Source organism: Seriola dumerili, unplaced genomic scaffold, assembly GCF_002260705.1.
Source record: "Seriola dumerili isolate Sdu_G_001 unplaced genomic scaffold, Sdu_1.0 BDQW01000036.1, whole genome shotgun sequence".
NCBI classification, from domain to species: domain Eukaryota; kingdom Metazoa; phylum Chordata; class Actinopteri; order Carangiformes; family Carangidae; genus Seriola; species Seriola dumerili.
The window spans coordinates 1,967,300-1,991,743 of record NW_019174291.1 but is presented as its reverse complement, the minus strand read 5'-3'; the positions used below and the strand labels follow the sequence as shown (position 1 = coordinate 1,991,743).

Genomic DNA, 24,444 nt, shown 5'->3' with positions numbered 1-24,444 from the left:
GTAACATTCACTAACACTTGGTGATACAGTTTACATTAAGATTCTGATATGTACTGATCTGGGCATAGACTCATTTCTCCTCAGCAGAGATGTGTTCTCTCTCTCTCTCTCTCTCTCTCTCTCTCTCACACTCACACACTCACACACACACACACACGGATGGAGAAACTCGACACAAACATCTGCAGTAGTAGAAAGCATCAGACTCCTTCACGTTTTGCTCACTTTGTGGGTCACTGTTATTTCGCCCACCAATTTACACACTGGGCTGAAAAGCGACCCAGTCTCAGGTTCTTGTGCACTCTGCAGCAGGTTTTGGTAGAGGACATCTCTGTATTTATCTGCATTCTGACCAGTCTCCCTGTCCCTCCTGCTCTATCATAAAGAAGAAAAACATGTTTTTACTTTGTCATTGTGGCTTATTGAGTGAAGAGTGATCCATTTAAAATTAAACCAACAACACAATAAAGTGTGCACAATGTGAAGAGATCTGAATACTCTCTGAAGCCACTGTATATTAACGGTCTATCTAAGACGGCAACACACACACACACATTCAGACCTGCACACGTCTCCATGATGGTCTTCAGTGGACCCACAGTGTAGAGCAGACCCACCAGGATACCTGCCAGGTGGGCAACCAGAGAAGTCCTGAAGAGGAGCACAGACCACAGTATGAAAATTTAAACACTTCACTACTCAGTATACTAATCTACGGCACCATGACCAAAAAATATGTTTGGTTGTTCTGACTCTTCTAGTTTTTACAGGATCCTTTTTTTTATGTTAGTACGACATCTTAAATATTATTCTGTCATTGTTACCATTTTTACAATGATGGATGGACTGTACTTTAATTGGTCCAAATGTCCCGAGCATATAAAACTTAAAAAGCATTTAAAGGTCCTATATTTGACACTTTTCCAGTGTTGTATTTGAAGTGTTGATTTTAAAGAAGATATATTTGTTGTTTTAAGAACCAAAAACCATCTGAGTGTAGTTCTACATCTCCTCTCTCAGGCTTCTCTCTGGAGCTCTGGTAACAACAGGTCGGTGAGCCAATCAGAAGAGAGGAGGCCCTGAGCCGATTTCAGGTAAACACTCAGAGAAACCAAATCCTGCAAGGATGGTGGGTCTAGGTGGGCGGGGCTTGGGGCATGGCTTAGAGCAGTGACTGCTTGTTGTGACATCACAAAGTTACAGAAGTCCTTACAGCTGGTTTTAAGGCTCAGTTTCTGAATACAGGCTGTGTGCATTTCTCTGTGGACTGAGGCTTTGATACTTTCACAGTATTAATATAGAACCTAGACCTGCTTTATAATCAAACAACACATGGACATCTACCTTTATACTATATGGTTTACCTTTAAACCAGTAAATGTAGTTTCTCCTAGTCAACAAAGACCACAATCTCCAAAGTTTCTGTTATTTAGCATTTAGCTGTAGGTTTAGCTTTTAAAGCCTTTCTAATTCCACAGAGAATACAATTTAATACCTTTTTTACAATCACAGCGGCCAAAGGATGACAGAAAATGAATGATAATTTATTACATATACATGTATTTGTATATATACAGTATATGAAAATAATTCCTAGTAATTGGTCATTTAACATAACCTGTATCCAGATAAGTGGCAGAAAATTGATGAATGGATTAAGAAATTTAAAAAAAGATCAATTTAATTAGATTTGTGCAAAAGCTAACACTTGCCCATAATGAGGGGATGAGGTTCCTTGCTACTGTAGCAGTAGTAGTGTCAGTGTTTGCTGACTGAAAGTCCCCAAAAAGGGATTGAACATCCTCCTGCAGAACCACAGATGTATGTCTCACAACAGCCCTCGTTTACTAATGTTACTGTCTAGGCAGGGAAAAAACATATTCAAGACTTTCAAGATTTTTTAAATAAGTTGTTAAAGCCTTTTAACAACTAAATTCAGTTTAGTTGTTGTTGTTTGCAGACTTGCAAAAGCCCTGTAGACTTTATGTCTGGGTGGTTGATGTTTTGTTTTTTTCCTAATGGTGACCATGTTTCACCTCCCGCTCCCTGGTGCCCAGGAGAGCACTGTAATTTTGGTCTTTGATTATCTCACCCAGGATTGATTAGATAGATCAGTACCAGCTCCACCCAGCTGGCAAAGCGATTGGACACACGGATATTCAACACGTAGGTCACACCGCCTGGGTTGTAATGGTTACCGACCACCTTCAGAGCAAACAGGACGCCTGAAAACACAGTTGTGTTGAGAGGATTAGAAAAAAACAGGATATGTTCAATATCACCAAAACAGAGGGTTACTTACAGTCAATATGAAACCAGAGAGAAAAGTACATTAAATGAGAAATAGTACAGCTTGTTTGCCATTTCTATATACATTTTGTTTTTCATTAGGGCTGCAACTAACAATTATTTTCATTATCAATTAGTCTGCTAATGACTTTCTTGATGAATCAATCAATCATTTGGTCTATAAAATTTCAGATATTCTATTTTAGTGAAAAATGCACATCACAACGTGCCAGAGCACAAACACAAACATTTGAAGCTGAAACCAGTGACTTTGATGCAGGTTTGCAAGTATAAAATGATTAATCAATTATGGGATTCATTCTGGTGTTGATCAACTTATTGTTTCAGGTCTATTTTTAAAGTTTACTTCAAAATTACACTTAGAGCATCCGTCACTAGATTAAGATGTGATGATGTCAGTCGTTTACAGCAGTTCCACAAGAGTTTTCAACTGCATCCTCATTTTTTCACATTGTCATACGCAGTCCAGCCATATACTAGGTTTTAACCTAGTCTTGTTTACTTCTAACATCTTAAATATATTTTATTGACCAAACTATTAATCACTTAATCAAGAAATTCATTTACATACTAATTCATTGAATAATGAAAACAATCTAATTAAATACAAATGGTATTTGACATAAAAAATTAGAAACTATGAACAACGACATTTATGACTGTGACCTTCAGTGCACTCTGAGGTGGTTTTCAGCCGAGAGTGAGGCCGACGGGATGAAGGTCTGCAGCTCCAAGCCTGAGGTCATGGTTCTCTGCTGGAAAACGGTGGACTGCTCCCTCTGGGTTGAGGGTGAGTTGCTGCCTCAAGTGAAGGAGTTTAAGTATCTCGAGGTCTAGTTTATGAGTGAGGGTAGGATGAAGCAGGAGACCTACATCCAGAGTGGTGCGGCGTCAGCAGTAACGCAGGCATTGTACTGAACCTGGGCCAGGGGGCGAAGCCTTCAATTCACCAGTCTAGATCAGACCTACACCTTTGGTCATGAGCTTTGGATAGTGACTGTGAGAATGAGACTGTGGATACAAGTGACTGAAATGAGTTTCCTCTGCAGGGTGGCTGGTACCAGCTTTAACGAAAGGGGGGGGGTGAACTCAGACATCCAGAGGAAGCTCAGAGTAGACCCATTGCTCCTTCACATTGAAGGACCCAGTTAAGGTTGTTTGGGCACTTGATTAGGATGACTCCTGGGAGCCTTCTATTGAAGGTCTTCCCAGCTCATCCCACCGTTAGAAGACACCTGGGTAGTCCCAGAACACAATAGAGAGATTATATATCTCATCTGGCCATGGTGCTGCAGACAGGGAGGTCTGGACTGTCTTGCTTGACCTTCTGCCACCGTGACCCAACCCCAGAACAAGGGGTCAAGGGGTGAAAATGGATGGATGGATGGATGGACATTTATGACTTAGATTTGCATACAAATAAAATAAATATATTTTTTTTCATTTTCTAAAATAATAACACTGTTGGTAGTTTATACCTGAGAAGCCAACAGCACACTCGTTGCTGTGAGAAAACACGTCTATGAATCCTAGAAATGGATCTGAATCCTCAGTGAGTTTTGTCATCAGCGCCTGCAGCAGCAGATAGACCAGTCCGGTGAGCAGAAAGAAGACTGACAGCAGGTAGAGGAACCAGGCTGCACCCAGACTTGGCTCCAGCTTGATGCCTTTCCAGAGGAGGGACACCATGTTGAAGTAGAGGTGCCAATCATCAACATGGTGCAAGGGGGACAGGAAGAGGCGACACCACTCTTTATACCTGTACACATGTTGGAGGCTCACACACGCCTGAGGATTAGATGGATAGAAAGTAGTAATAAATGTCCAATAACAGCAATAACAAGTCATGCTACTTGATGCCTCTACTCTGCATTTCAGTGGGAAATATGTGTTGTATATATGCCACTTATCTGACAGCTGCAGTCACTTAGATTGTAGATTGAGATTTACATACAAAACATACAATGAGTTCTTAACATGTGATACATTGTTATACATAGATTAAACTATCTAAGCAGTAGCACTGCTGCAAACTGTGCCACTGAGTTGTCAGATCAATTCAACAGATTACTGTTGAATTACCTTCAATAGAGGAGCAGCAGGGAACATGTACAGATACACATTGAATCCCAGGACAGTCAGGGTGACTGCAGGGATGTTTCCCAGACCCTCCTGGAACAGCTGGACCACCAGAAGCAGCAGGCCCAGCTGGAAGCCCCTCTGCATACTGAGAACAGCCTGGAGAGACATGGTGCAAAGTAAAAGTTAGATCTATTCATTTTCTTGGCGACAGGCCACAAATCTGTTCCTGGGTCAGCCGGCATAAACACCTGACCCTGCAGAACATGGTCAAAGTTAGGTGATCAATCTCAGTCCTTAAGGAGGCGATAAAGGCCAGTTAAAGCTAACCACAGCGTAAACAAACATAGTGTCCATGAAGGAAGGAAGGTGTACTACTGTGCTAACTGCACTGAAGAACATATCAGATGTGAGACCATCCTCCTGTAAAAAAAAAAAAAAAAACAACCCCCCAGGTCATCTGTGCAGGCAGCTTATTATGACCCATAGTTACATTTCAAAGTGAGCAAACACAACAAAATACTGAAAACACAACCCATGTGGCTGTCAAATACACAAATGAAGTGCAAATACTGAAAACACATTAACCAGAATACTGACATTTTCACAACTAGTTTTTTTGTTTTTACCAATTAGATAAATTAAATATAAAATGAGCTTTAGAGGTGCATGTAGATGGTTACATTTTATTTACGGAGCAGTTGCCAAAATCATCCAAGACAAATATTTACCCAACACACACAAGAGTTTTCAAATCTTCGAATTTAAGGAAGATGTAGCGGCTAAGCCTAAACTTAAAGCCACTGAGGGGCTGCATAGACGGGCTAAAACTATTAGACGCGCTTGCTGCTACTGCATGACTAGAACTTGTGTTCAATGAAACAAGCAGCTTCGGGATTCGCTTCTTCATTTGATGCTTTCTTTATTTCTCACCGTCTGGATCTTTAAACCATGCAAGAATCCATTACTCAAACAACAACATTACTACGAACAAACGTGACAGCAGCGGAGCGGGGCGTACCGTAGCGGTCGAAAAACTGTGTACTCCTTCAGTCTAGCAACACACCTGACACCTGCCAGAAGGTTCCCACCCATATAGAAATTCACACACAATACAATGAGGACACCTACTGGCCATATTTGGTATCTACATATATTCGCATAGAAATGGCTCTTACAGAAGAAAATAAGCATATTTGTCAAAATGTTATCAAATATTCCTTTAATTGTGAAACACCACAAAATAGCAGGTAGGCCTACTTTATTTCAAACTTTTCAGCTGCAATAAGGACACCTCTGTATTCACTGCCCTTCTTCATTCTTTGTTTTAGGTGATTATATAATAATGAAGCAGCTGATCCAGAGAGCGGAGAATAAACACAGCTCCAAAGACTTCACAGTCTTATAATAAATCTGAATACACTTTACTTACACGTCACGCCTGTTAAAGCTGTGTTATTATTTTGTTCGGTACAAGTCCACAGAGCTTTATCTCAGCCTCATGCATGAGTTTTAACCGTCAGCCCGCTGCTGCGCGCGCTCCCGCGGTGGGAAGGAGAAACGAAACCGAAACTTTAGCGGTAAATAAACTGTCAATAATGTATGCTGATGTTTTTTTTTAAAGGTCTAAGTGCTTGAACTGAACAAAACTTAGATTAGATACACACACTATATGTAAGTGTCATGTTGCAGTTTCATCTTAACGAAGAAAGCTGACTGACATTGGGAAGAACTGACAGCATCACTGACTTTATATTTCACAATAATAATAAAAACACATGAGCAAAATAGTGACGGCATACGTGTGACTTTTAACATGAAGAACCTAGTTTGGAAAGATTTATCTCTTGAGCAACTGGTGGTGAAGCAATTCTATTACTAGTGGACTGGCTGGAAAATAATTTGCCCATTCAGAAATGTAACATTTATATAGGACATATGTCTCAATATTGAGAGTGATGTTGCCATATATGTCGCATTAAGATTGATTATGATTTATTTTTATATGGTATAACATGTTACAACCATATATGTTATGTGTATATATGTACATATTATATGTTATTAATTTAAAATATGTCTATCTAACGATTCTAGGAAAGTGCTCACAGACTTAATAATAGCAACATATACTGACAAGCTTTGAGATGGATATACAGTATAGTCATGTAACATATGTCTACAATATAAACATACATACACAAACATACATATTCATATGGTCTAGACATATGTCCCCATGAACTTGTTCCAGTTTCTATTAGGTTTTATATATAATTTTACATATGTTTTATTTTAATTGGGCATTAATTGTGGGGGCCGTGGATTGACTGTCTGCAGGGCCAAGGATATGGACTTTTTTAGTTTTATTCAGGTTCGGCTGAAGGACGCTTTTTGCCATCCAAGATAAACTGCAAAGGAAGTATAAGGAAAATAAAATAGGGCCTGTGTATTTGTTAATTTGTTTGTTTGTTTGTTTGTTTGTTTTGTTTTTTAGCCGTATGTTTTAGCAGGCCGTCCATGGTAGTTTTTTTTTATTGTTTAAATTTAATAAAATTTTTTATTATTAATTACATTAGATATTCAGAGTAAGGCACAAAAGAAGTAGCCCGGCCATCCTTGGTAGTCCCCAGTCCGCCGTGTTGACACATGACGTCATCGCGACTACAGCTGCTGTCGTCGGTCGGGACGCGGAGATTCATTCAAATCGGTTAGACTCGGATTAAACATAGGATACACCTGCATCGCCAGTTCCGTGGAAGATCCGACTGTCCGCTGGTTTACCTTTTCTTTCCGCTGCTGTGTCGACTCGGCATGGGGAACTGTTTGACTGTGGGTCCAAACGAGGCTCTGGTGGTCTCCGGTAGGTAACGTTGATATCAGAGCTAACGGTTAGAAGGTGGGTGGCTAACTAGCTAACCAAGCCTCATTTAACTTTCTATTGTCTGTCGCAAAATTACTTGTTTTGTCTGCTGAAACTAGAAATGACTGTCTTCTGTGTTAAATTCTGAAACCAAATCCTTGTCTGTAATGTTATTTATTGACGTTAATCACGGTTTAGCTGAGCTTAGATTACACTGTCAGCACCGTTAAGTCACATGATCGACAGGCTTTGGTTTATCATCAGAGGAATACCGGCCCAGATACATCAGTTTATAAAGCGCTGTAGCTTATGTGTAGAGTTTGACCACAAATTATAATTACAAACCACAAACCCATGTGCAAACAGTTAAAGTCCCTGTGTTTGGAGGCAGTCTGTGGCTTCATTCCACATGATGTTATTGCTGGAGGGGGGCGGTTTGATCACCAGCCCACCCCCATCGTCGCTATCAAAATAAAACTGCAGTGATGGAAGAAGTGATCAGATCCTTTACTTAAGGAAAAGTACCTACACATAAGTGCAAAAATACTTAATTACAAGTCCTGAATAAAAATTCCACTTAATTAAAAATACACATCTATTATCAGCAAAATTTAGCGAAAGGATCAAAGCAAAAATACTTGTGACTGAACTATTATCATATATGATGTTATTAGATTAGAAAACAAAGTCCGAGACACACATTTGTGTTGATATTTTGGGCTGAATCTTTTCTTTTTTCTGTTAAATGTTGGTTAATTTTACCTCTTTGAGCCTCAAAAAGTTTGTTTGAATGAAACTGTTTAATGACTAAATCTCTTTTTGGTGAAACTGTTAACAACTCATAAACATCAGAAACATGAGAAAAGCCCCCAACTAAACACTGCTTTTAAGTGAAGGGTCACAAGCCCAAAAGACTGGAAAAAGAAATGGTTTATCCTGTTAACAATGTGTTGTGTTTTGTTGATAATATTAGTTTGTAAAAACCTGACCTGTAAAGTAACTAGTTAATGTAGATGGATATATGAGATCTCCGTATTATTGTCAGAGAAAATATCAAAGCTGGAAATGCTGTGCAGCAGTGGCTCCCAGTGTTTTTTGGTTTGTGTCTAGTGCTGTATCGAATGATTATTTTCATTGTCATTTAATCTGTTGATTATTTTCTCAATTAATCAATAATAGCTTTGTCTAAAAAAATGTCAAAAAATTGTGAAAAATCCCAGCAATGATTTTCCATAGCCCAGGGCGATGTATTCAGATGACTTATCCAATACCCAACAACCCCTAGATATTCAGTTATTATACATGTTGAAGAGGTGCTTCAAAGTCCCACATTTGTGAAGCTGGGACCAGCAAACATTTTTACTTCTAAAATTATTAAAATTATGAATGGATTAGGAAAATGCTGATTAATTTTCTGCCATTGACTCATTGATTAATTGACAAAATTGAAACTCCTGAGCATTGTCTAGTTGTGAGCGATTGTCACCAGTTGAAAACGTCTTTGTTATGATCAGGTCGACCGTTTTGTTTTTGTTGCTTTCTTTCATTTGTAAATTATGACACCCCTGGAAATGTAAAACTATTCCATAATTCACAAATAAAAAAAAGCAGAGACAAGAGGAACAACTGAGGAAATAGATCTGTTTCTGCTTTCCTGTCCTGTTATAATGCCACAGCCACTCAGGTTTATTACCTGACCGAGGTTGAGAAATACTGCTGAATAGTGTAGTACTATATCTCCCACGCTGCTTTCACACTTGTTGTGTTATTGCTGTGCTTTTATCTACACACCAAGCTTTTTTGACTGACAGACGTTTTGCACAAGCCCTCAAGTGAACAAAGTTAAGTGACTCCTGAATAATTCAGATGACAGCTCAGAGTTCAGCAGTGCAGTTTGATGTCAACATGTTATTTGATGAAAAGTGTCTGGATTATTGACCATGACGCTTTGTCTTAATAGAAATGTTCTTCTCCCCTCAGGTGGTTGTGGCTCTGATGATAAGGAATACATCGTGGGAGGCTGGGCCTGGGCTTGGTGGTTCCTCTCAGACGCTCAGAGGTGACAGCATAGTATAAGCAGTTTTATGTTATCTTGAAATGGCCTTTTAGTAGCTCCTTGAAATGCCTTTGTTCAGGCCAGTACTACTCATCACAGATAAGTGGATCATGCTATTAAAAATCCTCTGTTCATACTCATTTGGATGAAATGACCAAGGTTTTTCACAGCTCACAGCTAACATGGGCTTTTGCGGTCTTGAATTCCCACAGGGAAGTCAGTCCCATTATCTGCAGGCAGTCAGTACACAAGTAGAGGAGGAAAACCGTTCTACCATATTGCCATACCATTACCATATAGTCTTGTATCACACACAATGTACAACAGGTTCAATGGTGTTTTTCCTTTTCTGTCTATATTCCATACACACATTCCCACTTTTCTTAGCTGTGTAGTAATAACATGCCCTCCCTATGATATGTGCAGTGTCAAAAGACAAATATACTTTTTGCATTATTTGTTTTTGGCCTGTTGAGCTCTACTAGGCAATCACACATTATATCACAGCACTTTTATATACTACAGCGCTGGTCATCAGCCCTGTCACATGTCACCGTTGGATTGTCAAATATTTCATTTGCTCTGTTGTAAAGTCCTGTGCTGTCCTGTTCTGTTGTGGTCCTGCCAGATTTTACTCTCTATTCATTTCTTGGAAGGATTAAACGAATAATCGCAAATACAACCACCTCCTCCACTTGTGTACAGTTCAGTCCGATTGTTAAACAGCTTCTGAAACTCCCTGACACCTTTCCAACATCTGAATTTAGAAGGTTTCACCTGACAGACTTTATGTCTGAATTGTCTTGTGTAAACATGCATGTAATTAAGTAGTTAATGATGAATATGAAAAAGGTATGCCTTGTTAGGTTGCAATTAAAATATATTCAGAAGTGGCCAGTTAATGATGCATTCACCTCATAGATCATGACACATGAGTTGCTTTTAACAATAAAAATATCAATATTGTTATTTTTATTTGATCTTTTATTAATCAAAGAAGAAACCAGTTCAATTGATGAAAGATTATTTCATAAAATGAAAAAAATCTTATCAGCGGAAATTCTTATCAGCGGTGGTGAAGAAAGAGCGCTGGAGTCCAGGATGTCTTATGCTGAGGATGTTTATTGAAGCTTGATCAAGGAGAAAAGAGGGATTATCATGACAGGCTTCTGTGCATGATGTCACCTCAATTCTGAAGCAGGAACCCCTGAGGATAGTCTTCATACACTTAGAGAGATTACTATAGATAGCTTACACTCCCTAATTGGTCAAATATCTAGAAGAAGAGGAAGAAGGGGGATGTGTGAATACATTATTGGTTAATTAACCATAAACAAGGAAACAAGATTATACACGCCCAAGTGCTGATTCCAAGAACACCCAGCCACTTGTTACTGACCATCCAAGGTCTGTTGTTATCAGCCCTGGCACCAGCAGTATCAGCATCAAACCACAGCTCCGTCTGGAGGAGCCGCCTGAGCGTCTCAAGGCCTGTCAGATTTAATGCAGTAGCTGTGGCACAGCGACCTAGGGCCTCACACTGACCTTTCACCCTGAGTCAGTCATTTGTTAGGTGGACAAGAGAAAATTCCCTCACATACATTATACTAACTTAATATTAACATTTCATGCTCCGCTTTAGACAGTCTTACCCTGAGTGACTTTAAGTGGATCACCCATGAAAAAAAAATACAGTTAATATACAATATTGTGCAAACATTTTAGGCTCTAAAAGTAAAGTGAGGATGCCTCCAAAAGCAAAGTCATCAATAGTTTTTATCTATCAGTTAACTTCATACAAAGTGTAGCAAACAGAAAAAACATAAATCCTAGCCCTCCTAACCCCTTGCCTTTAAAACTGCAACAGTTCTTCACCTTGGTACACCTGCACATGGTTTTTCAATGTACTTGCAGGTAGTTTGTTCATAGAGATATTTTTAGTTTTTCTATGTTGATCTGTTTAAAAAAAAACAATTAAAGTTAAACTCACTTTAATTCAATGCGGTACAATACTAAAACATGAAAAAGTTACAAATTTTCAGATGGTGTTGTAACAACCAGAAGTAGGAAGTGCAACTATCAGATTCTCAGCGACCTGACAGAACACAGTGTTAAACATCCACATTCACACATCCATTTATTTCACAGTTTGCTTTTATGGCTTCATAGTCCTCTCTCAGTGGTCTATTAAATATGCTTTTGCACCTTGCCGTAGGATATCACTGGAGCTCATGACTTTGTGGCCCCGATGTGAGGATGTGGAGACAGCAGAGGGAGTAGCCATCATTGTCACAGGGGTGGCTCAGGTAAGGCCACAGGCCAATGACGTAGCTGTGTAAATACTTTCTTAATATTTAGAGAATCGTCTTCCAAGCACATAATATCAAAAACTGTCAAGTACCAACAGCTGGAACCAGATGTCTGCTCTGATCATTTGTTTGTCTGATCAGATAATTCCTGATCTAAATAAAATTTTGCCATGTTTAGACCATTTTTGTACAAAGTTGTTGTACAGCTTTGTTTGTAGGCAGACATCATCATTTTTTGTATTTATTTATTTGGTTTCTCTTAAGGGTTTTATGTGAAACCGATTAGTTTCTAGTGGTTAAGAAATAGAATAGACCTGACAGCAAATATCTAACACTGCTGATGGATTTACTTTTCCATTGAAAATGGGAGCCATTAACAGCAATGGACTGACACACAATTAATAACTGCAAAGTTAAATGTTTTTAGATATTGTTTACCTTCAAATTGTAAGTTGGATCTCAAAATCTCTGCCCATATTTCAGCATATCACAAAATGTTTCTGTATTTGCTATAATGAAATGTCACAAAGCCAGCATTGTTGCTTAAATCTTTAACACTGATATTTTGAGACTACAGCACGGGCCACATCCCATACTCTGGGTGTTGATGTTGAGAGGCTGGTCTGTGATCAGATGAGCTGATGAGTGTCTCCGTAACTGTGTCTTCTTCAGGTGAAAGTCATGACAGAGCCTGACTTGCTGGCAGTGGCTTGTGAGCAGTTTCTGGGTAGATCAGTGATGGAAATCAAAGCCATGGTTCTGCAGACTTTGGAGGGACATCTGCGCTCCATTTTAGGTACAGACATTCATTTCATTTTAACAGTTTTTGTGACATGCCAGTACAAATGATTTACTAGAATGATTTTGGGCTACATCTGTATCTGCCGAGCCCAAGGTGACACCTTCACATTTTTTCTTTTGCCTGACCATCAGTTCCAAACCAAAAGAAATAAATCACAAAAGGCTGGAAGCTTGAAGAATAACTTCAACAATTTAATGATTATCAAAATAACAGCTCTTTTTTTTTTTAAACAACTAATCGCCTCAGCTCGATTGGTTTCACAAGAAAACGTTATGATTCTTTGACATTTGTGACACTTTATATAAAGGATTACTCACACAACACTAAAAAGTTAAGACAATTCTGTTGCCCTAGTTTTTACTTAAGCTCAAGAGATCTCACACTCGATGAAAACTGCCGCTGCTGCTTAGTGAAGGTGACATTTTGAATTGCATATAGTTCTTATTTTGCAGGTACCTTGACTGTAGAGCAGATCTATCAGGACAGGCACCAGTTTGCTAGACTGGTCAGGGAGGTAGCGGCTCCTGATGTGGGCAGAATGGGCATCGAGATTGTCAGCTTTACCATTAAGGTGAGCTGAGGGTGCTGTGACCTGGTTCTGTGACAGTGGCCAGTAAGTGTAACCTTAAGAATACCTGAAGAAAATGACAATGTAGTTACTGAGCAGAAATGGGTCAAAATAATACAATTCACTGTGGATGTTGACATGATACTCTCTCCAATCCAAAAGAGAAAGCTGCAGCCTTAACCAAGAACAAACCAGCACATGAGATGAGTAGATCAGTATCATTCATAAATCTCCTGCTTCACATAATGGTCACTTGCCTAAAATTTTCAGTCATACTACAGTAAAATTAACCTCCATTTCTTCTGAAAGGAAAAATGATTCTGCTGGAAGTGACCAGAAGTTCAGGTTTGTGTTTGTTATTCCTCTGCACCGGCGACAGCCAAGGCCATAGGTCCGTCTGTCCCATTCTCCTGAACGCAATATCTCCGTAAGGCCTTCAGGGAATTTCTTCAAATTTGGCACAAACATTCACTTGGACTCAAAGATGAACTGACTGCAATTTGGTGATCTAAGGTCAAAGGTCGCCGTGACCTCACAAAACATATTTTTGGCTATAACTCACAAATTCATATGCTAATTGTGACACAATTAAACACAAGTGTGTAATAGGATAAAATGATGAAGTGATGACATTTTATATCCAAAGGGTCAAAGGTCAACTTCACTGTGACATCATAATGTACTGTGAAAACACTTCTAGCCATTATTTAACACTGTATCTTAGGGAGGGGAGATTGTGACCATAATGACTGGTTGGTGAAGTCATACAACTGCAAGCCATGAGTTAGGTAATGCATGAGTCTAATGCAGTTAAGAAGCGCGTCATTGTATTTGTTAGCCCTCTATTTTATCGATTTCTGTATGACGCATGAACTACTATGAAGAGCTCAACGTATGAGAAATACACTGTGTGTTTATACACTAAGCACTACTGTAGAAGTCACACAAACATTAGTCAGCTGTCACCCTATCTTGTTTTTAATCTATGTAGTTTTGTATTTTAACATTGCCTCATAATGTGAAAGAGCATTGACTGAATATGTTTCTGTCTCCTGTGGAGTCTGCTCTTCTCTGACTCACGAGAGAATTCATCTCTACAGGGTTTCATGAGTTTAATATTTAACCGGCAGGAGACTCATCCTGTAGAGTTCACTCTTATTGATTAGAGCTAATTGAAGAGTGGCTGACCACCGTGCTTTGCTAGAAGCCCAGAGTCCATTTCTATCACATCAACTAGTCCAAGTCCAGATGGTTTCTGTAATGCGTCAGGACTGGTTCGCTCATTAGTGGAGGCCTCAGACATTTGTGGGTTGTCCTTATTGTATTTTTTGCTTTTCATCTTTCTTATTCAAAAGGGAAAAATTCTAGTGGCAGTTTGTCAGTTAGTAGATATTATAGAGTCTCCTGTTGCACTGCCGGTGTTCCTTATGTTAATGTTGAATGTAGCTGAGACTATGTCACTAATCAGACAGCACTGTCAACAGTTAATGAGGCGTTTCCTTGTGCCAGTGACTCTTCAGTGCAGGTGCAGGAATCAATAAGCTGTTACCACACACAGATAGAAGGTGTCTGTTTGTAGTTGAAACTGCACTAGACTAATTTTCTCTAATCAGTGATGGGAGAAATTAGATATCTAGAAAACATGCAACAAATCCAATAAAGTGCTCACTCCTCAGACTTACTGAAATATTTTCTTTTTGGTGGCTGGATGCAATGTGTAGAAAAATCTTCTTCTCTCTTCTTCTGAAGAGAGTGTTTGACTTCATGCTTTTATTCATCACTTCACAAACTCTGAGAGATTTCCAGTTGATGAACATTGACCTCACAGCCAAACAGGATTTTGACAAATGGGGCAAACCACTTGTGTTTCAGTGCAGCACTCCTCTGTTACAGTCTCGCTCTCTGTAGGATAAGATGTATTTTTACTTGTCAGTTGATACTTCACTTTACTGAGATGTATTGTTTACAGGAAGCTGAGCTCTGCAGTTTATAGGTTGACCTGTTTCTCTGTGTTTGCAGGATGTGTTTGATAAACTGGATTACCTGAGCTCTCTTGGGAAGACGCAGACTGCGGCTGTCAAGAGGAATGCAGACATTGGCGTGGCTGAGGCAGAGAGGGATGCTGGGATACAGGTAAGGAGGCTGTAGACTCTGAGAAGTGGATTCTTTTGTGCAAAATAACCACCTGGTCATCACTTTACTTTTTTTTATCATCTCCCAGGAAGCAGAATGTAAGAAAGAGATGATGGACGTGAAATTCCTGGCCGACACCAAGATGGCCAACTCCAGACGTGAACTGGATCTGCAGAAAGCCATCTTCAACATGGAGGTCAACTCAAAGGTGGGCACCTGAGGTTTTCATTTGCACTTATACATGACATAATGTCGAGGCTGATCAGGTAGATGTACATACGGTTGGCTGTTTATAAGCATCACCAACCAGATCTTCTCTGTTTTGACAAACAAAGAACCAGCTCTAGGCCAGGAAAACTGGTTCCAGGACAGCACCAACACTTTGCTGGTCTACAAACTCATTGTTCAGACCCACAGCAATTTATTTAACTTTCTGGTAGAGACGTCAGAGTTTCCAAAGACACCAAAATGAGAATGTTGTAGAACTTTGTATAATATGATCTATCAGATATCTGGAATAATTTCATTTGATGGTACGATGCAGCCATGCCATTGCGAAACTTTGCTTGAATCTTCTGACATCAACCGACAAGACAGTGTCAAACAAAGATTGTGTTACCTCAGGTGTGTGTACTTTAGAGGCGTGACAGTGTGCGTGCTGATGTTTTCAGAAAGCAGAGGCCCAGCTGGCATATGAGCTGCAAGCAGCCAAGGAGCAGCAGAAGATCTGTCTGGAGGAGATTGAGATCCAAGTGGTGCAGAGGAAGAAACAGATCACCATTGAGGAAAAGGAGGTCGACCGGACAGAAAAAGAGCTCATTGCTGTGGTGAAGAGGCCCGCTGAGGCTGAGGCCTACAAAATGCAGCAGCTGGCTGAGGGGCAGAAGTAAGTGAGAACCCTTCATTTAAAGGGACAGTCAGTCAGTTTTATGAGCGTTTTCAACCAGCATCACCAGTCTGTAGAAAGTCTAAGATCACACAGCGACCTGTCATTGATTTAAAAAAGATGACTAAGCAAGCTAATTAGAATGGACATCAGAACCATCTGGGAATGTCAAAATGCAAAACACTTTAGTTGCAATATTACAGCTTTGTAGAGCTGTAATATTTGTCCAAAAATGACATTCAATTATTCACATGGTCCACAAGAGGCCAAACCAGTCCAACGAGAGACATAAATACTTGTATTGGTGTGTATGTAAGATGTGCCCTCAGGTTGCTCGTGTTGTTAGGCTAGGCTAACTGTAGTTTACGTAGCTGCATACACAGTTTTACTGTGTACCTGTCAGGCTCAGGACACGCAAGTTGAACACAAAAGCACAACCAGAGAGGCCGTTAAAAATCAGGCAGTTTATTGATCAAAATCAATGAATCCTGACAACAGTGTTCCAGAAAAACTGGCAAGCCCAAAGGAAACAGGCGAGGAATCCAATGGGGAAAAACTGAGAGACGTCGTCAGGCAGGCAGGGGCGAAACACAGACAGGCAGAATCAGGCAACGGTACCGACAGGGAACAGGCAGATCTCAGGAAACGGGTAACAGAAACGGTCTCTCTCAGAATGGCAGTCAGGAAAACGCTGGTAAGTAACTCACTGGGGAAGAAAACAAACTGGCAAAGTGCAAAGGGACACACAGGGCATAAATACTGTTGGGAATAACGAGACACAGGTGAAACACATCAGGGAGAAGGCAGGTAATCACAGAGGAAGTAAAGACACAATAGGGAAACTACCAAAATAAAACAGGAAATGACAAGACAGACATAAAACACTAAGGCCTGGGGACCGTTGTGACAGTACCGACCAAAATCCAGAGTATTTCCAAGTGATTTTTTTTTTTTAGATATCTCTCTCTGAAGCCGAGCTGGGTTGTGAATTCTCTGCCATCATTACCACATGGTTGTTGAATTATTTGACCTACATTTCATTTTCAGTCAGTGAAAGCATTGTTGTGTGACTCCTGTTCGTCATGCAGTGTGTTCAGTGCAGTGGCCCTGGTGAGAGCTAGCGAGGCAGACAGCTGCATTGCTTTTTTTTCCTCACAACTGAAAAATATTTTCACAATCAAATGTCGTGAACAATTCACAGAAGTCAGAGAAGAAGAAAAGGCCTGAAAGGTGAGAAGAGGTCAGAAATGTTAGAAACGCGAAAAGTTAGAAACTCGGCGAGATGCTAAGAAGGAAGAAGATGCGAGAAACGAAGCTAAAAGCTAGAGGCTGAAAAGCTGAAGCTAGAAAACGATGCAGAAACTAGAAGCTGTATCTGAATCTTTCATTTTTATAAGCCAAGTCAAGACCAACTGAACCAAAACAACAGAAGTGCCTCAGAGTAATTTTGTACCTTTTAAATCATCATCAAGTTTTCCTTTTTGAAGATTTTGGCAACTTCAGAGTCATGTGGTCAACACCAGTCTCCTCTAAAGTTATCCAGCCAAAGTGAAGAGCATTAGAGTTCATTTCGCATCAACCCGCAAGAGACGCCGGCAGATAACATCTCTGCACGACCTCCTGCAGAGAAGTCGAGCAGAAATCAAGAGTGCCCGAGACAGAAAGTCACCACAGCAACCACAGCCACCTGGGTTCCAGCCGAGGGTCTTCAGCTACAGCGCAACTCACAGTAGGCCGGTCTTAACACTCTGCTAGTGACTGGGTTGATGTCGAAATATAGCAATATTTAATCATCAAACCTAATTCGTAGATGTAGTATCATTAGCTGTATAGCCATAGTGTATAGCCATAACATATTCTCTCCCACCATTGCCAACTCATCACACTGCTCATTTCAATATTGTTTTCATCTTTATGATTATTACACCTTGCATTTACTCTGTAGATAGTAGTTTAGTTAATAAACTCCTTTATTTACACCCAGTTGTTGTCCTGTTGTGTTCTTTTGACGTAGAGACTGGAGATCCATTGAATCGAGAAGTCATGGCTTCCGATATGAGATTGATAAATTTGGCAATGAAGTAATTCATTGTTGTCCTCCTAGAGGACTGGTGCCCCATTTCAACGAGAGTAAATTCTAAAATATGGCGTTAACGCTACAGTAGCAATGGTGGATATTTGCCCAGTATGTGTGGCCCTTCTCTAGGAGTAAACAGTCAGTGTTTGCACAGGTAAAGGGAGGAAAAAGGCACAGCTGAAAATTTGGGTTGAGGCAAAATGTTTTTGAGGCGTCCCTGTTGTGAGAACAAGTCACTGCATCTGATGTATCATTGCTGATTGACCAGTGGAACAGAAATGCAGCATCTGAGAAGAGCAGGTGAAAAATCTGTGGTACTGTTTTAATGGATTACATGCAGAGGGAGAGAGAGAGCCAGGTCTAAACTGTGAGTGAGAGAGAGACAAACAGTGAAAACACTTAGTGACAGCAGTGAAGAATATTGCAGCAAATTTAAAGACATATTGACAAGTGACTTTACAGTATTTCTCCACTCTGCACCACAAATCTGTCATGTTTCCTCTATTTTTTAAGTCTCCAGGGCAGTAAAGCAGTGTCTTTTAATTTACATATTAGTTTTTATTCTCTTTCTCTGTTGGCCCTGCTTTACAGGGAGGTCAGAGGTCAAAAGCCGCAGAGTTGCACCATCACTGTGCTTCTGGTACAGGCTTATTGTCTTCTAACAAAAGCAGCAAACTCACCATGCAAGATTTCCATATGCTGTGGTCATGTGGTCTCTATTTCACTAAGTACTTTTGTAATTGTGCTGCACTTAGGGCCAAAGTTGAACCAGTTTTAAAGAGTTCTGCGAGTGGGGCACAGAGGGGTTGAGCAAATTAATGCACTGTGCACAGGTCTTACAATGAAATCAGGTTTTATCCATTTGAAATAGTAAAATGGGTTTATGATGAAATTGTGTTGGGACTAATTGGACTGTGTCAGAAGACGTCATCAGCGTGGCCCAGGACACGTTTGTAGTCACACTCCTAAAAGAATGTGGTCCAGACCACCTCTGAATGTGGTCCGAGTGATCGGATCTCATATGTGTCCTCAGTGTGTCTTTGGTAACTTCACACCTGTATTAAGGGCTGTCCGCTTGTGATCGGATCACCTGAGATGCATGTTAATACCAGGTCTGAAGAGGGAGGGCCTTTGTGTGATGTGTTGATGAATCAGCAGTTATTTAACATGTGTGTTTCCCCTGCAACAGGATACAAACGGTGCTGATAGCTCAGGCAGAGGCAGAGAGGATTAAGATGATTGGGGAGGTGGAGGCTTTCGCGATCGAAGTCGTCGGCAAGGCGGAGGCTGAGAAAATGAGACTGAAGGCGGAGGCCTACCAGCAGTACGGAGAGGCAGCTAAGAGTGCACTGGTCCTCGAGGCCCTGCCCAAGGTAACACATACACCGCTTTTCCAAGTGTCCTTAAAGTTCCGTAGTACACAACCATGAGCCAGTGCTAACTAAGTGTATGATTTCCCAAACTAGGAAATACTTTCATCAAGTCACTACATTGATAGAAAATGAGTCTGTTAAATATGAAGATCCTGCCATGAGAGAGTAAGCTTAGGAGAGAGACTGGAAACAGCCTGTTGTGTCTAAATGTAATAAAGCTGCCCACCAGCCCCTCTAAATGTTTTACATCATGTTTGTTAAATCCTCTCAACATCACACAACACAGCTTGTTTAGCTTTAAGAGACTAGCATGGTTGGATTTTATACATAATGCAGTGATATTGCCATGTAGAAACTTTTGTTTCAGTACTCAGCTCTCGAACCCAAATTCAAAACTGAACCCCAGAAGGTAAAAAGATTGTTGTTTTTCAGACAGCTAGATATGAAATGATGGCTAAAGTAAAGGAAAATGACAGCTCTCAGTCAGTGCTGTTCCGATACAGACACTAGTATCGGAAATGCTGCCTTAATACTGGAACAGGTATTCGATATAGGTGAGTACTGATAGGACAACTAGTGTAGGAAGTTTTATTTATTCCTACATTTATTTTTTTTTAATGATTGACAGTCAAATAATTAAAAGAAATATTCTATTATATTCATGTATCTGTTCATGTTTTACAAAGGGCCATGCCATAAAACAATGATAGCAAACATATCACATCCATACAAGGTTAGTAGTGTACAGATGTTGATTTTTTTTTCACAATGCAGCGGTATCGGATCATTACTCAGTATCGGCTAATCAATGGTATTGGAACATACAGTTGTGGTCAAAAGTTTACATACACTTGTAAAGAACATAATGTCATGGCTCTCTTGAGTTTCCAGTTATTTCTACAACTCTGATTTTTCTCTGATAGAGTGATTGGAACAGATACTTCTTTGTCACAAAAAACATTCATGAAGTTTGGTTCTTTTATGACTTTATTATGGGTTAACAGAAAAAGTGACAAAATCTGCTGGGTCAAAAATATACATACAGCAACATGAATTAGCAATTTTGGTGATTTAGAAAGTTGTGTCAATGAAATGAGCTTCATAGCATGGTCTCTTAACTTCTTGTGAGTGATTATGAGTGTGTGTGTATATTTTTGACCCAGCAGATTTGATCACTTTTTCTGTTAACCCATAATAAAGTCATAAAAGAACCAAACTTCATGAATGTTTTTTTGTGACAAAGAAGTATCTGTTCCAATCACTCTATCAGAGAAAAATCAGAGTTGTAGAAATAACTGGAAACTCAAGAGAGCCATGACATTATGTTCTTTACAAGTGTATGTAAACTTTTGACCACAACTGTACGTAACTAGTCTCAGTCTTACCTTGTGATCATCACAGTCGATTCATCTTGCGAATATTATTTATTTTACTTATTTTATATGGCCGATTTTGTTCTGCTTAGGGTTCACATTTAACCGTATCTTTGCAGATTGCGTCCAAGGTGGCAGCGCCATTAGCCAAGACCAATGAGATTGTCATCCTGAACGGGGACGGCAGCTGTGTGACAGGAGAGGTAAACCGCCTTTTGGCTGAGCTGCCTGTGTCTGTCAAAGCTCTCACTGGAGTGGATTTGTCAAAGGTAAGCAGGCTTCATAATATGGAGTTGTAACAGTGTAAATGTATATGTATTATTACTAAATCCACGAGGGAGTTTTGTCAGTGGCCAAAAATGACGTCTTTGCTTTGTAGGACAACACTAAAAAACTGTTAGCTGATGTTTCTGTGTTTGTCTGCGCACATGCTTCTATTTTTGTGTGTGCTGATTTAATTTAATTTAATTTCTTATTTATTTATGTTAAGTTTATTTGTTTCCTCCAAAGGGGGGCATGTTGGCCAAAGACACACAACAAACAAAAAAACAGCCTTTTGTTATTGGGTGGTTATAATGTACCATTCAGTATTTAATTAAAGGTGTACTCCAGTGATTGAGTGTTGCACTTTCATAAAGTCAAAATAAAATAAATCAAAGCTGCAGAGGCCAAGATGCTCTTTTACTTATTAACACCCACCTCTGTTAAAACAACACAACTCAGGTTCAGGTACACAGATTTTCTTGTTAAATATTTGTAGTGTCTAAGGCCAAGCTGAGAAAACTTTGATGACAATATCAGTGTTATTTTCTGTTGAGTAGACTCATGTCGCGTGAACTGAACTTTAAATGTAATGTAGTGTAATATAAAAACAGTGGAATGCCTCTTTAAGTTTGGCCTTGACAGTATGGTGTGAATTGCATGTTTATTTTTAAGGTCAATTTAAGACAAACAAAAGTGTCTCAGAAGACGACTTTTATTTCACATCAACAGCAACAGTGTTGCAGGTAGCGCGTGCGTCACTGCAATAGCATCACTACCATGCAGGTTACAGTCACCAAAGTTTACAGGTGTGTAGTTGAAATGAAAATTAAGGCGGGGTTTGAAGATGGTTGTGTTCTGTTGGAATGTCAGTATGTTGACGGGCGCTAGGGCTGGTGTGATCCCATCTCAAGTTGTTCTCCAGCAGCTTTCTGTCTCAAAAAAAAAAAAAGTAGGTCATGAAAGCGGTCTAGCTTACTGATGGAAAATTCATGAGGGTTTGTTTCAGAGCCTCGGAGTCTCCATACCTGGTTGAATAACGTGCCGTTTTATTCGACAGATCCCATTGCTGCAGAAGATGACAGTACTCAAGCCTGAAAACTGATGACTCCACATGACTCCAGTATCTGTTGTATGCACACTCATAGACTGCCTTTAATACACTTGAAATTTTTTTCGTTTTATACGTATATACTGTATACCAAGTGAATTCTTTGGAAACCTCTGGTGCCTTACTTTATACAGGACCAGAAAATCTGCATGCATTGTTGCTCATTCAAAGAACTTTTATTTCATTTTAATTTGGGAATAGTTTGTGTACTTTTTTTCTTTTTTGTATTTTTCTTATAGTTTTGGTATTTGAATTGTATATATCGGCCCGTTTGTATGAAATGTCATTGAAAATGAGAGCTGATATTAGACAGGCGTGACAGTTACAACCCAATGACTCTCACCCAGGTTACATTTATATTATCTCGTGTCCTGACAGCTGATGTTAACACTTATTCTTTGGTATTTATACATCAGGGCTCTAGTTTTTTCAGATGACAAGGCCTCTGCTCTCACTTTTTACCCTTGGTATGTTGCAGGCCTTTTTGTTGATATCTACACGTCCTTATTTGACACATCTGCATTCCCATGATAATCTGAATCATTCTTGTTAATTTTAGAACTTTATTTGTATTGTTCATGTTGTATTTTTTGACTAGCAAACGTTATTCATTATGTCTCAGTGATTGATTTTTACAATTTAACAAAGGTGCTCACAATCTTAAAAGTAGACCCTTTTATTGTACAAATCTCCATTTTAAGTTTGTCCCATCTGCAGAGTTTCTTCAGGTTTTGTCTGCTCCTCTGAGAAAAGTTTCATTCTCTGCAAAATGTTGTTATCGGGCTTGATACATAATGATTCTAATTTAATTGTTGATAGAAAAACAGGAAGCAAATTCTGATCTTGTTCAGTATAAGAGCTCAAAACGTGTTCCATTAATATTTAGTGTAGGTTTTACTGTAAAATAGTCATAGTTTTGGCATTCAGACTGAAAAAAAATTGATTGGTATTAAAAAAAAAAGAAAAAAAAGGAGAGAGTGAAAATGGCTGAGTTGGAGTTGTGTTAAACATGTTTATATAAGGAAAAAAGCTTAATTTAACAGAATGGATTCTGAAAATGAAAGGCCAAATAACGATGCCAAATAGAATAGATCGACTTTTTTTGTACCAGAAGGAGGGATAGGGATACTGCATAGTTTACCTGACACTGATGTTTAATTTTGCACTACAAATATCTGTAAATGCTAAGCCATGTTCAGGTTCTGTCAACAAACCGAGCTCACGTTTCACAGAAAGACACTTTCTGTTCAATGTGTGTACATGTTTGCACTTAAATAACTGTCACATCAAATATAGAATGGCACTTTCTTATTTATCAAACAATGTTTTATGTGTTTTACTTGATGTGTTTTGTTTTTTTTGCACCAAATGTTAAGCTCCAGAGCAGCTGTACACAGGATCTGATGCTTAGTTAACTGTCAAAGATTTCTGGAAAATGATTGGCAGGGAGTTGGCAGATATAGTATATTATTGTGCATAACAAGTCGACCCCTCCAGTGAAATTTAATTTCATCCACTTCCACTTCCACTTCCACTTCCAGAAGAAGTGACAGTAAACTCTGGTAACCAGTACCTGCTCCAAACCTCTCAAAGCTGCACTCACCTCTACTAAACTGAAACTGGCCTGACGGTGATGTTTAGTTTGAATCTCATATCTCATACAAAGAACAAATGCAATGGTAGTTTTATGTGTGAGCACACTGATACAGAATTTACAGAGGACTGTTATTATTGTTGTTTTTTCTGTATCAATGGCTCATTTTGATTTATGTTTGTATCATTTTTTGTCTATGTAGTGACTTGACAAATACTGTGACCATATTGATTTGTTTTTGGCAAGCAAATATTTTGTACTTCAGATGTGTTCAATATATAAACTTAACTCGAACTTATCTGTCTAATGTTTTTGTGCGATTATTACATATATGTGTTATATTCCCAATTTTATTTAAAGCATACACTATGTGTTTCAAATGGCCATGAGTTTCTGTATGCTCTTGCTGCATGTCATCGGTTGTACTCAGAATATTCACTTTACTCTTAGCTAATTGTCATTCTAATAAATCAAAATGCCATAATTTATTTATTTATTGCCATTTTCTATTCTGCACATTTTATTTACAGTCATCTTTAATTGTTTTTCACAGATTTTGCTTTTTAATCCTGGTTCAAAGGATAAAAGGTTTCAAAATAGGGTGATTTCCATTGTATCAGAAGGAGTAAATACTAAGCCATTTTCAACA

The 24,444-nt window shown here is 39.2% G+C and overlaps 2 protein-coding genes across 2 annotated transcripts in view; one reads left to right on the top strand and one right to left on the bottom strand.

Moving 5' to 3' along the window:
- LOC111216976 (rhomboid-related protein 4-like) overlaps positions 1–5,906 on the bottom strand; it is a 9,944-nt gene extending 4,038 nt beyond the window's left edge. The window contains exons 1-5 of the mRNA XM_022738652.1: positions 5,822–5,906; positions 4,393–4,548; positions 3,789–4,098; positions 2,093–2,225; positions 563–651 (exon numbers count right to left, since the gene is read on the bottom strand). Of these exons, the coding sequence (XP_022594373.1) occupies positions 563–651; positions 2,093–2,225; positions 3,789–4,098; positions 4,393–4,536 (676 nt within the window). The 5' untranslated portion in view covers positions 4,537–4,548; positions 5,822–5,906. The remainder of the gene's footprint in view (positions 1–562; positions 652–2,092; positions 2,226–3,788; positions 4,099–4,392; positions 4,549–5,821) is intronic.
- A 1,180-nt stretch (positions 5,907–7,086) lies between these two features.
- On the top strand, positions 7,087–24,266 carry LOC111216880 (flotillin-2-like). The gene is made up of 11 exons (XM_022738522.1): positions 7,087–7,252; positions 9,233–9,311; positions 11,524–11,614; positions 12,290–12,413; positions 12,872–12,990; positions 15,007–15,120; positions 15,209–15,328; positions 15,792–16,006; positions 19,273–19,456; positions 20,949–21,098; positions 22,151–24,266. Exons 1-11 carry the CDS (start codon positions 7,204–7,206, stop codon positions 22,193–22,195), a joined length of 1,290 nt encoding a protein of 429 aa, XP_022594243.1. The 5' UTR covers positions 7,087–7,203; the 3' UTR covers positions 22,196–24,266.
- Positions 24,267–24,444: the final 178 nt, after the last annotated feature.

Coding starts and splice junctions, on each gene's coding strand:
- LOC111216880 (XM_022738522.1), top strand. CDS start 7,204: ATGGGGAACTGTTTGACTGTGGGTCCAAACGAGGCTCTGGTGGTCTCC. Junction 15,121..15,208: donor AGAGGGATGCTGGGATACAG/GTAAGGAGGCTG, acceptor ATCATCTCCCAG/GAAGCAGAATGTAAGAAAGA. Junction 16,007..19,272: donor CAGCTGGCTGAGGGGCAGAA/GTAAGTGAGAAC, acceptor CCCCTGCAACAG/GATACAAACGGTGCTGATAG.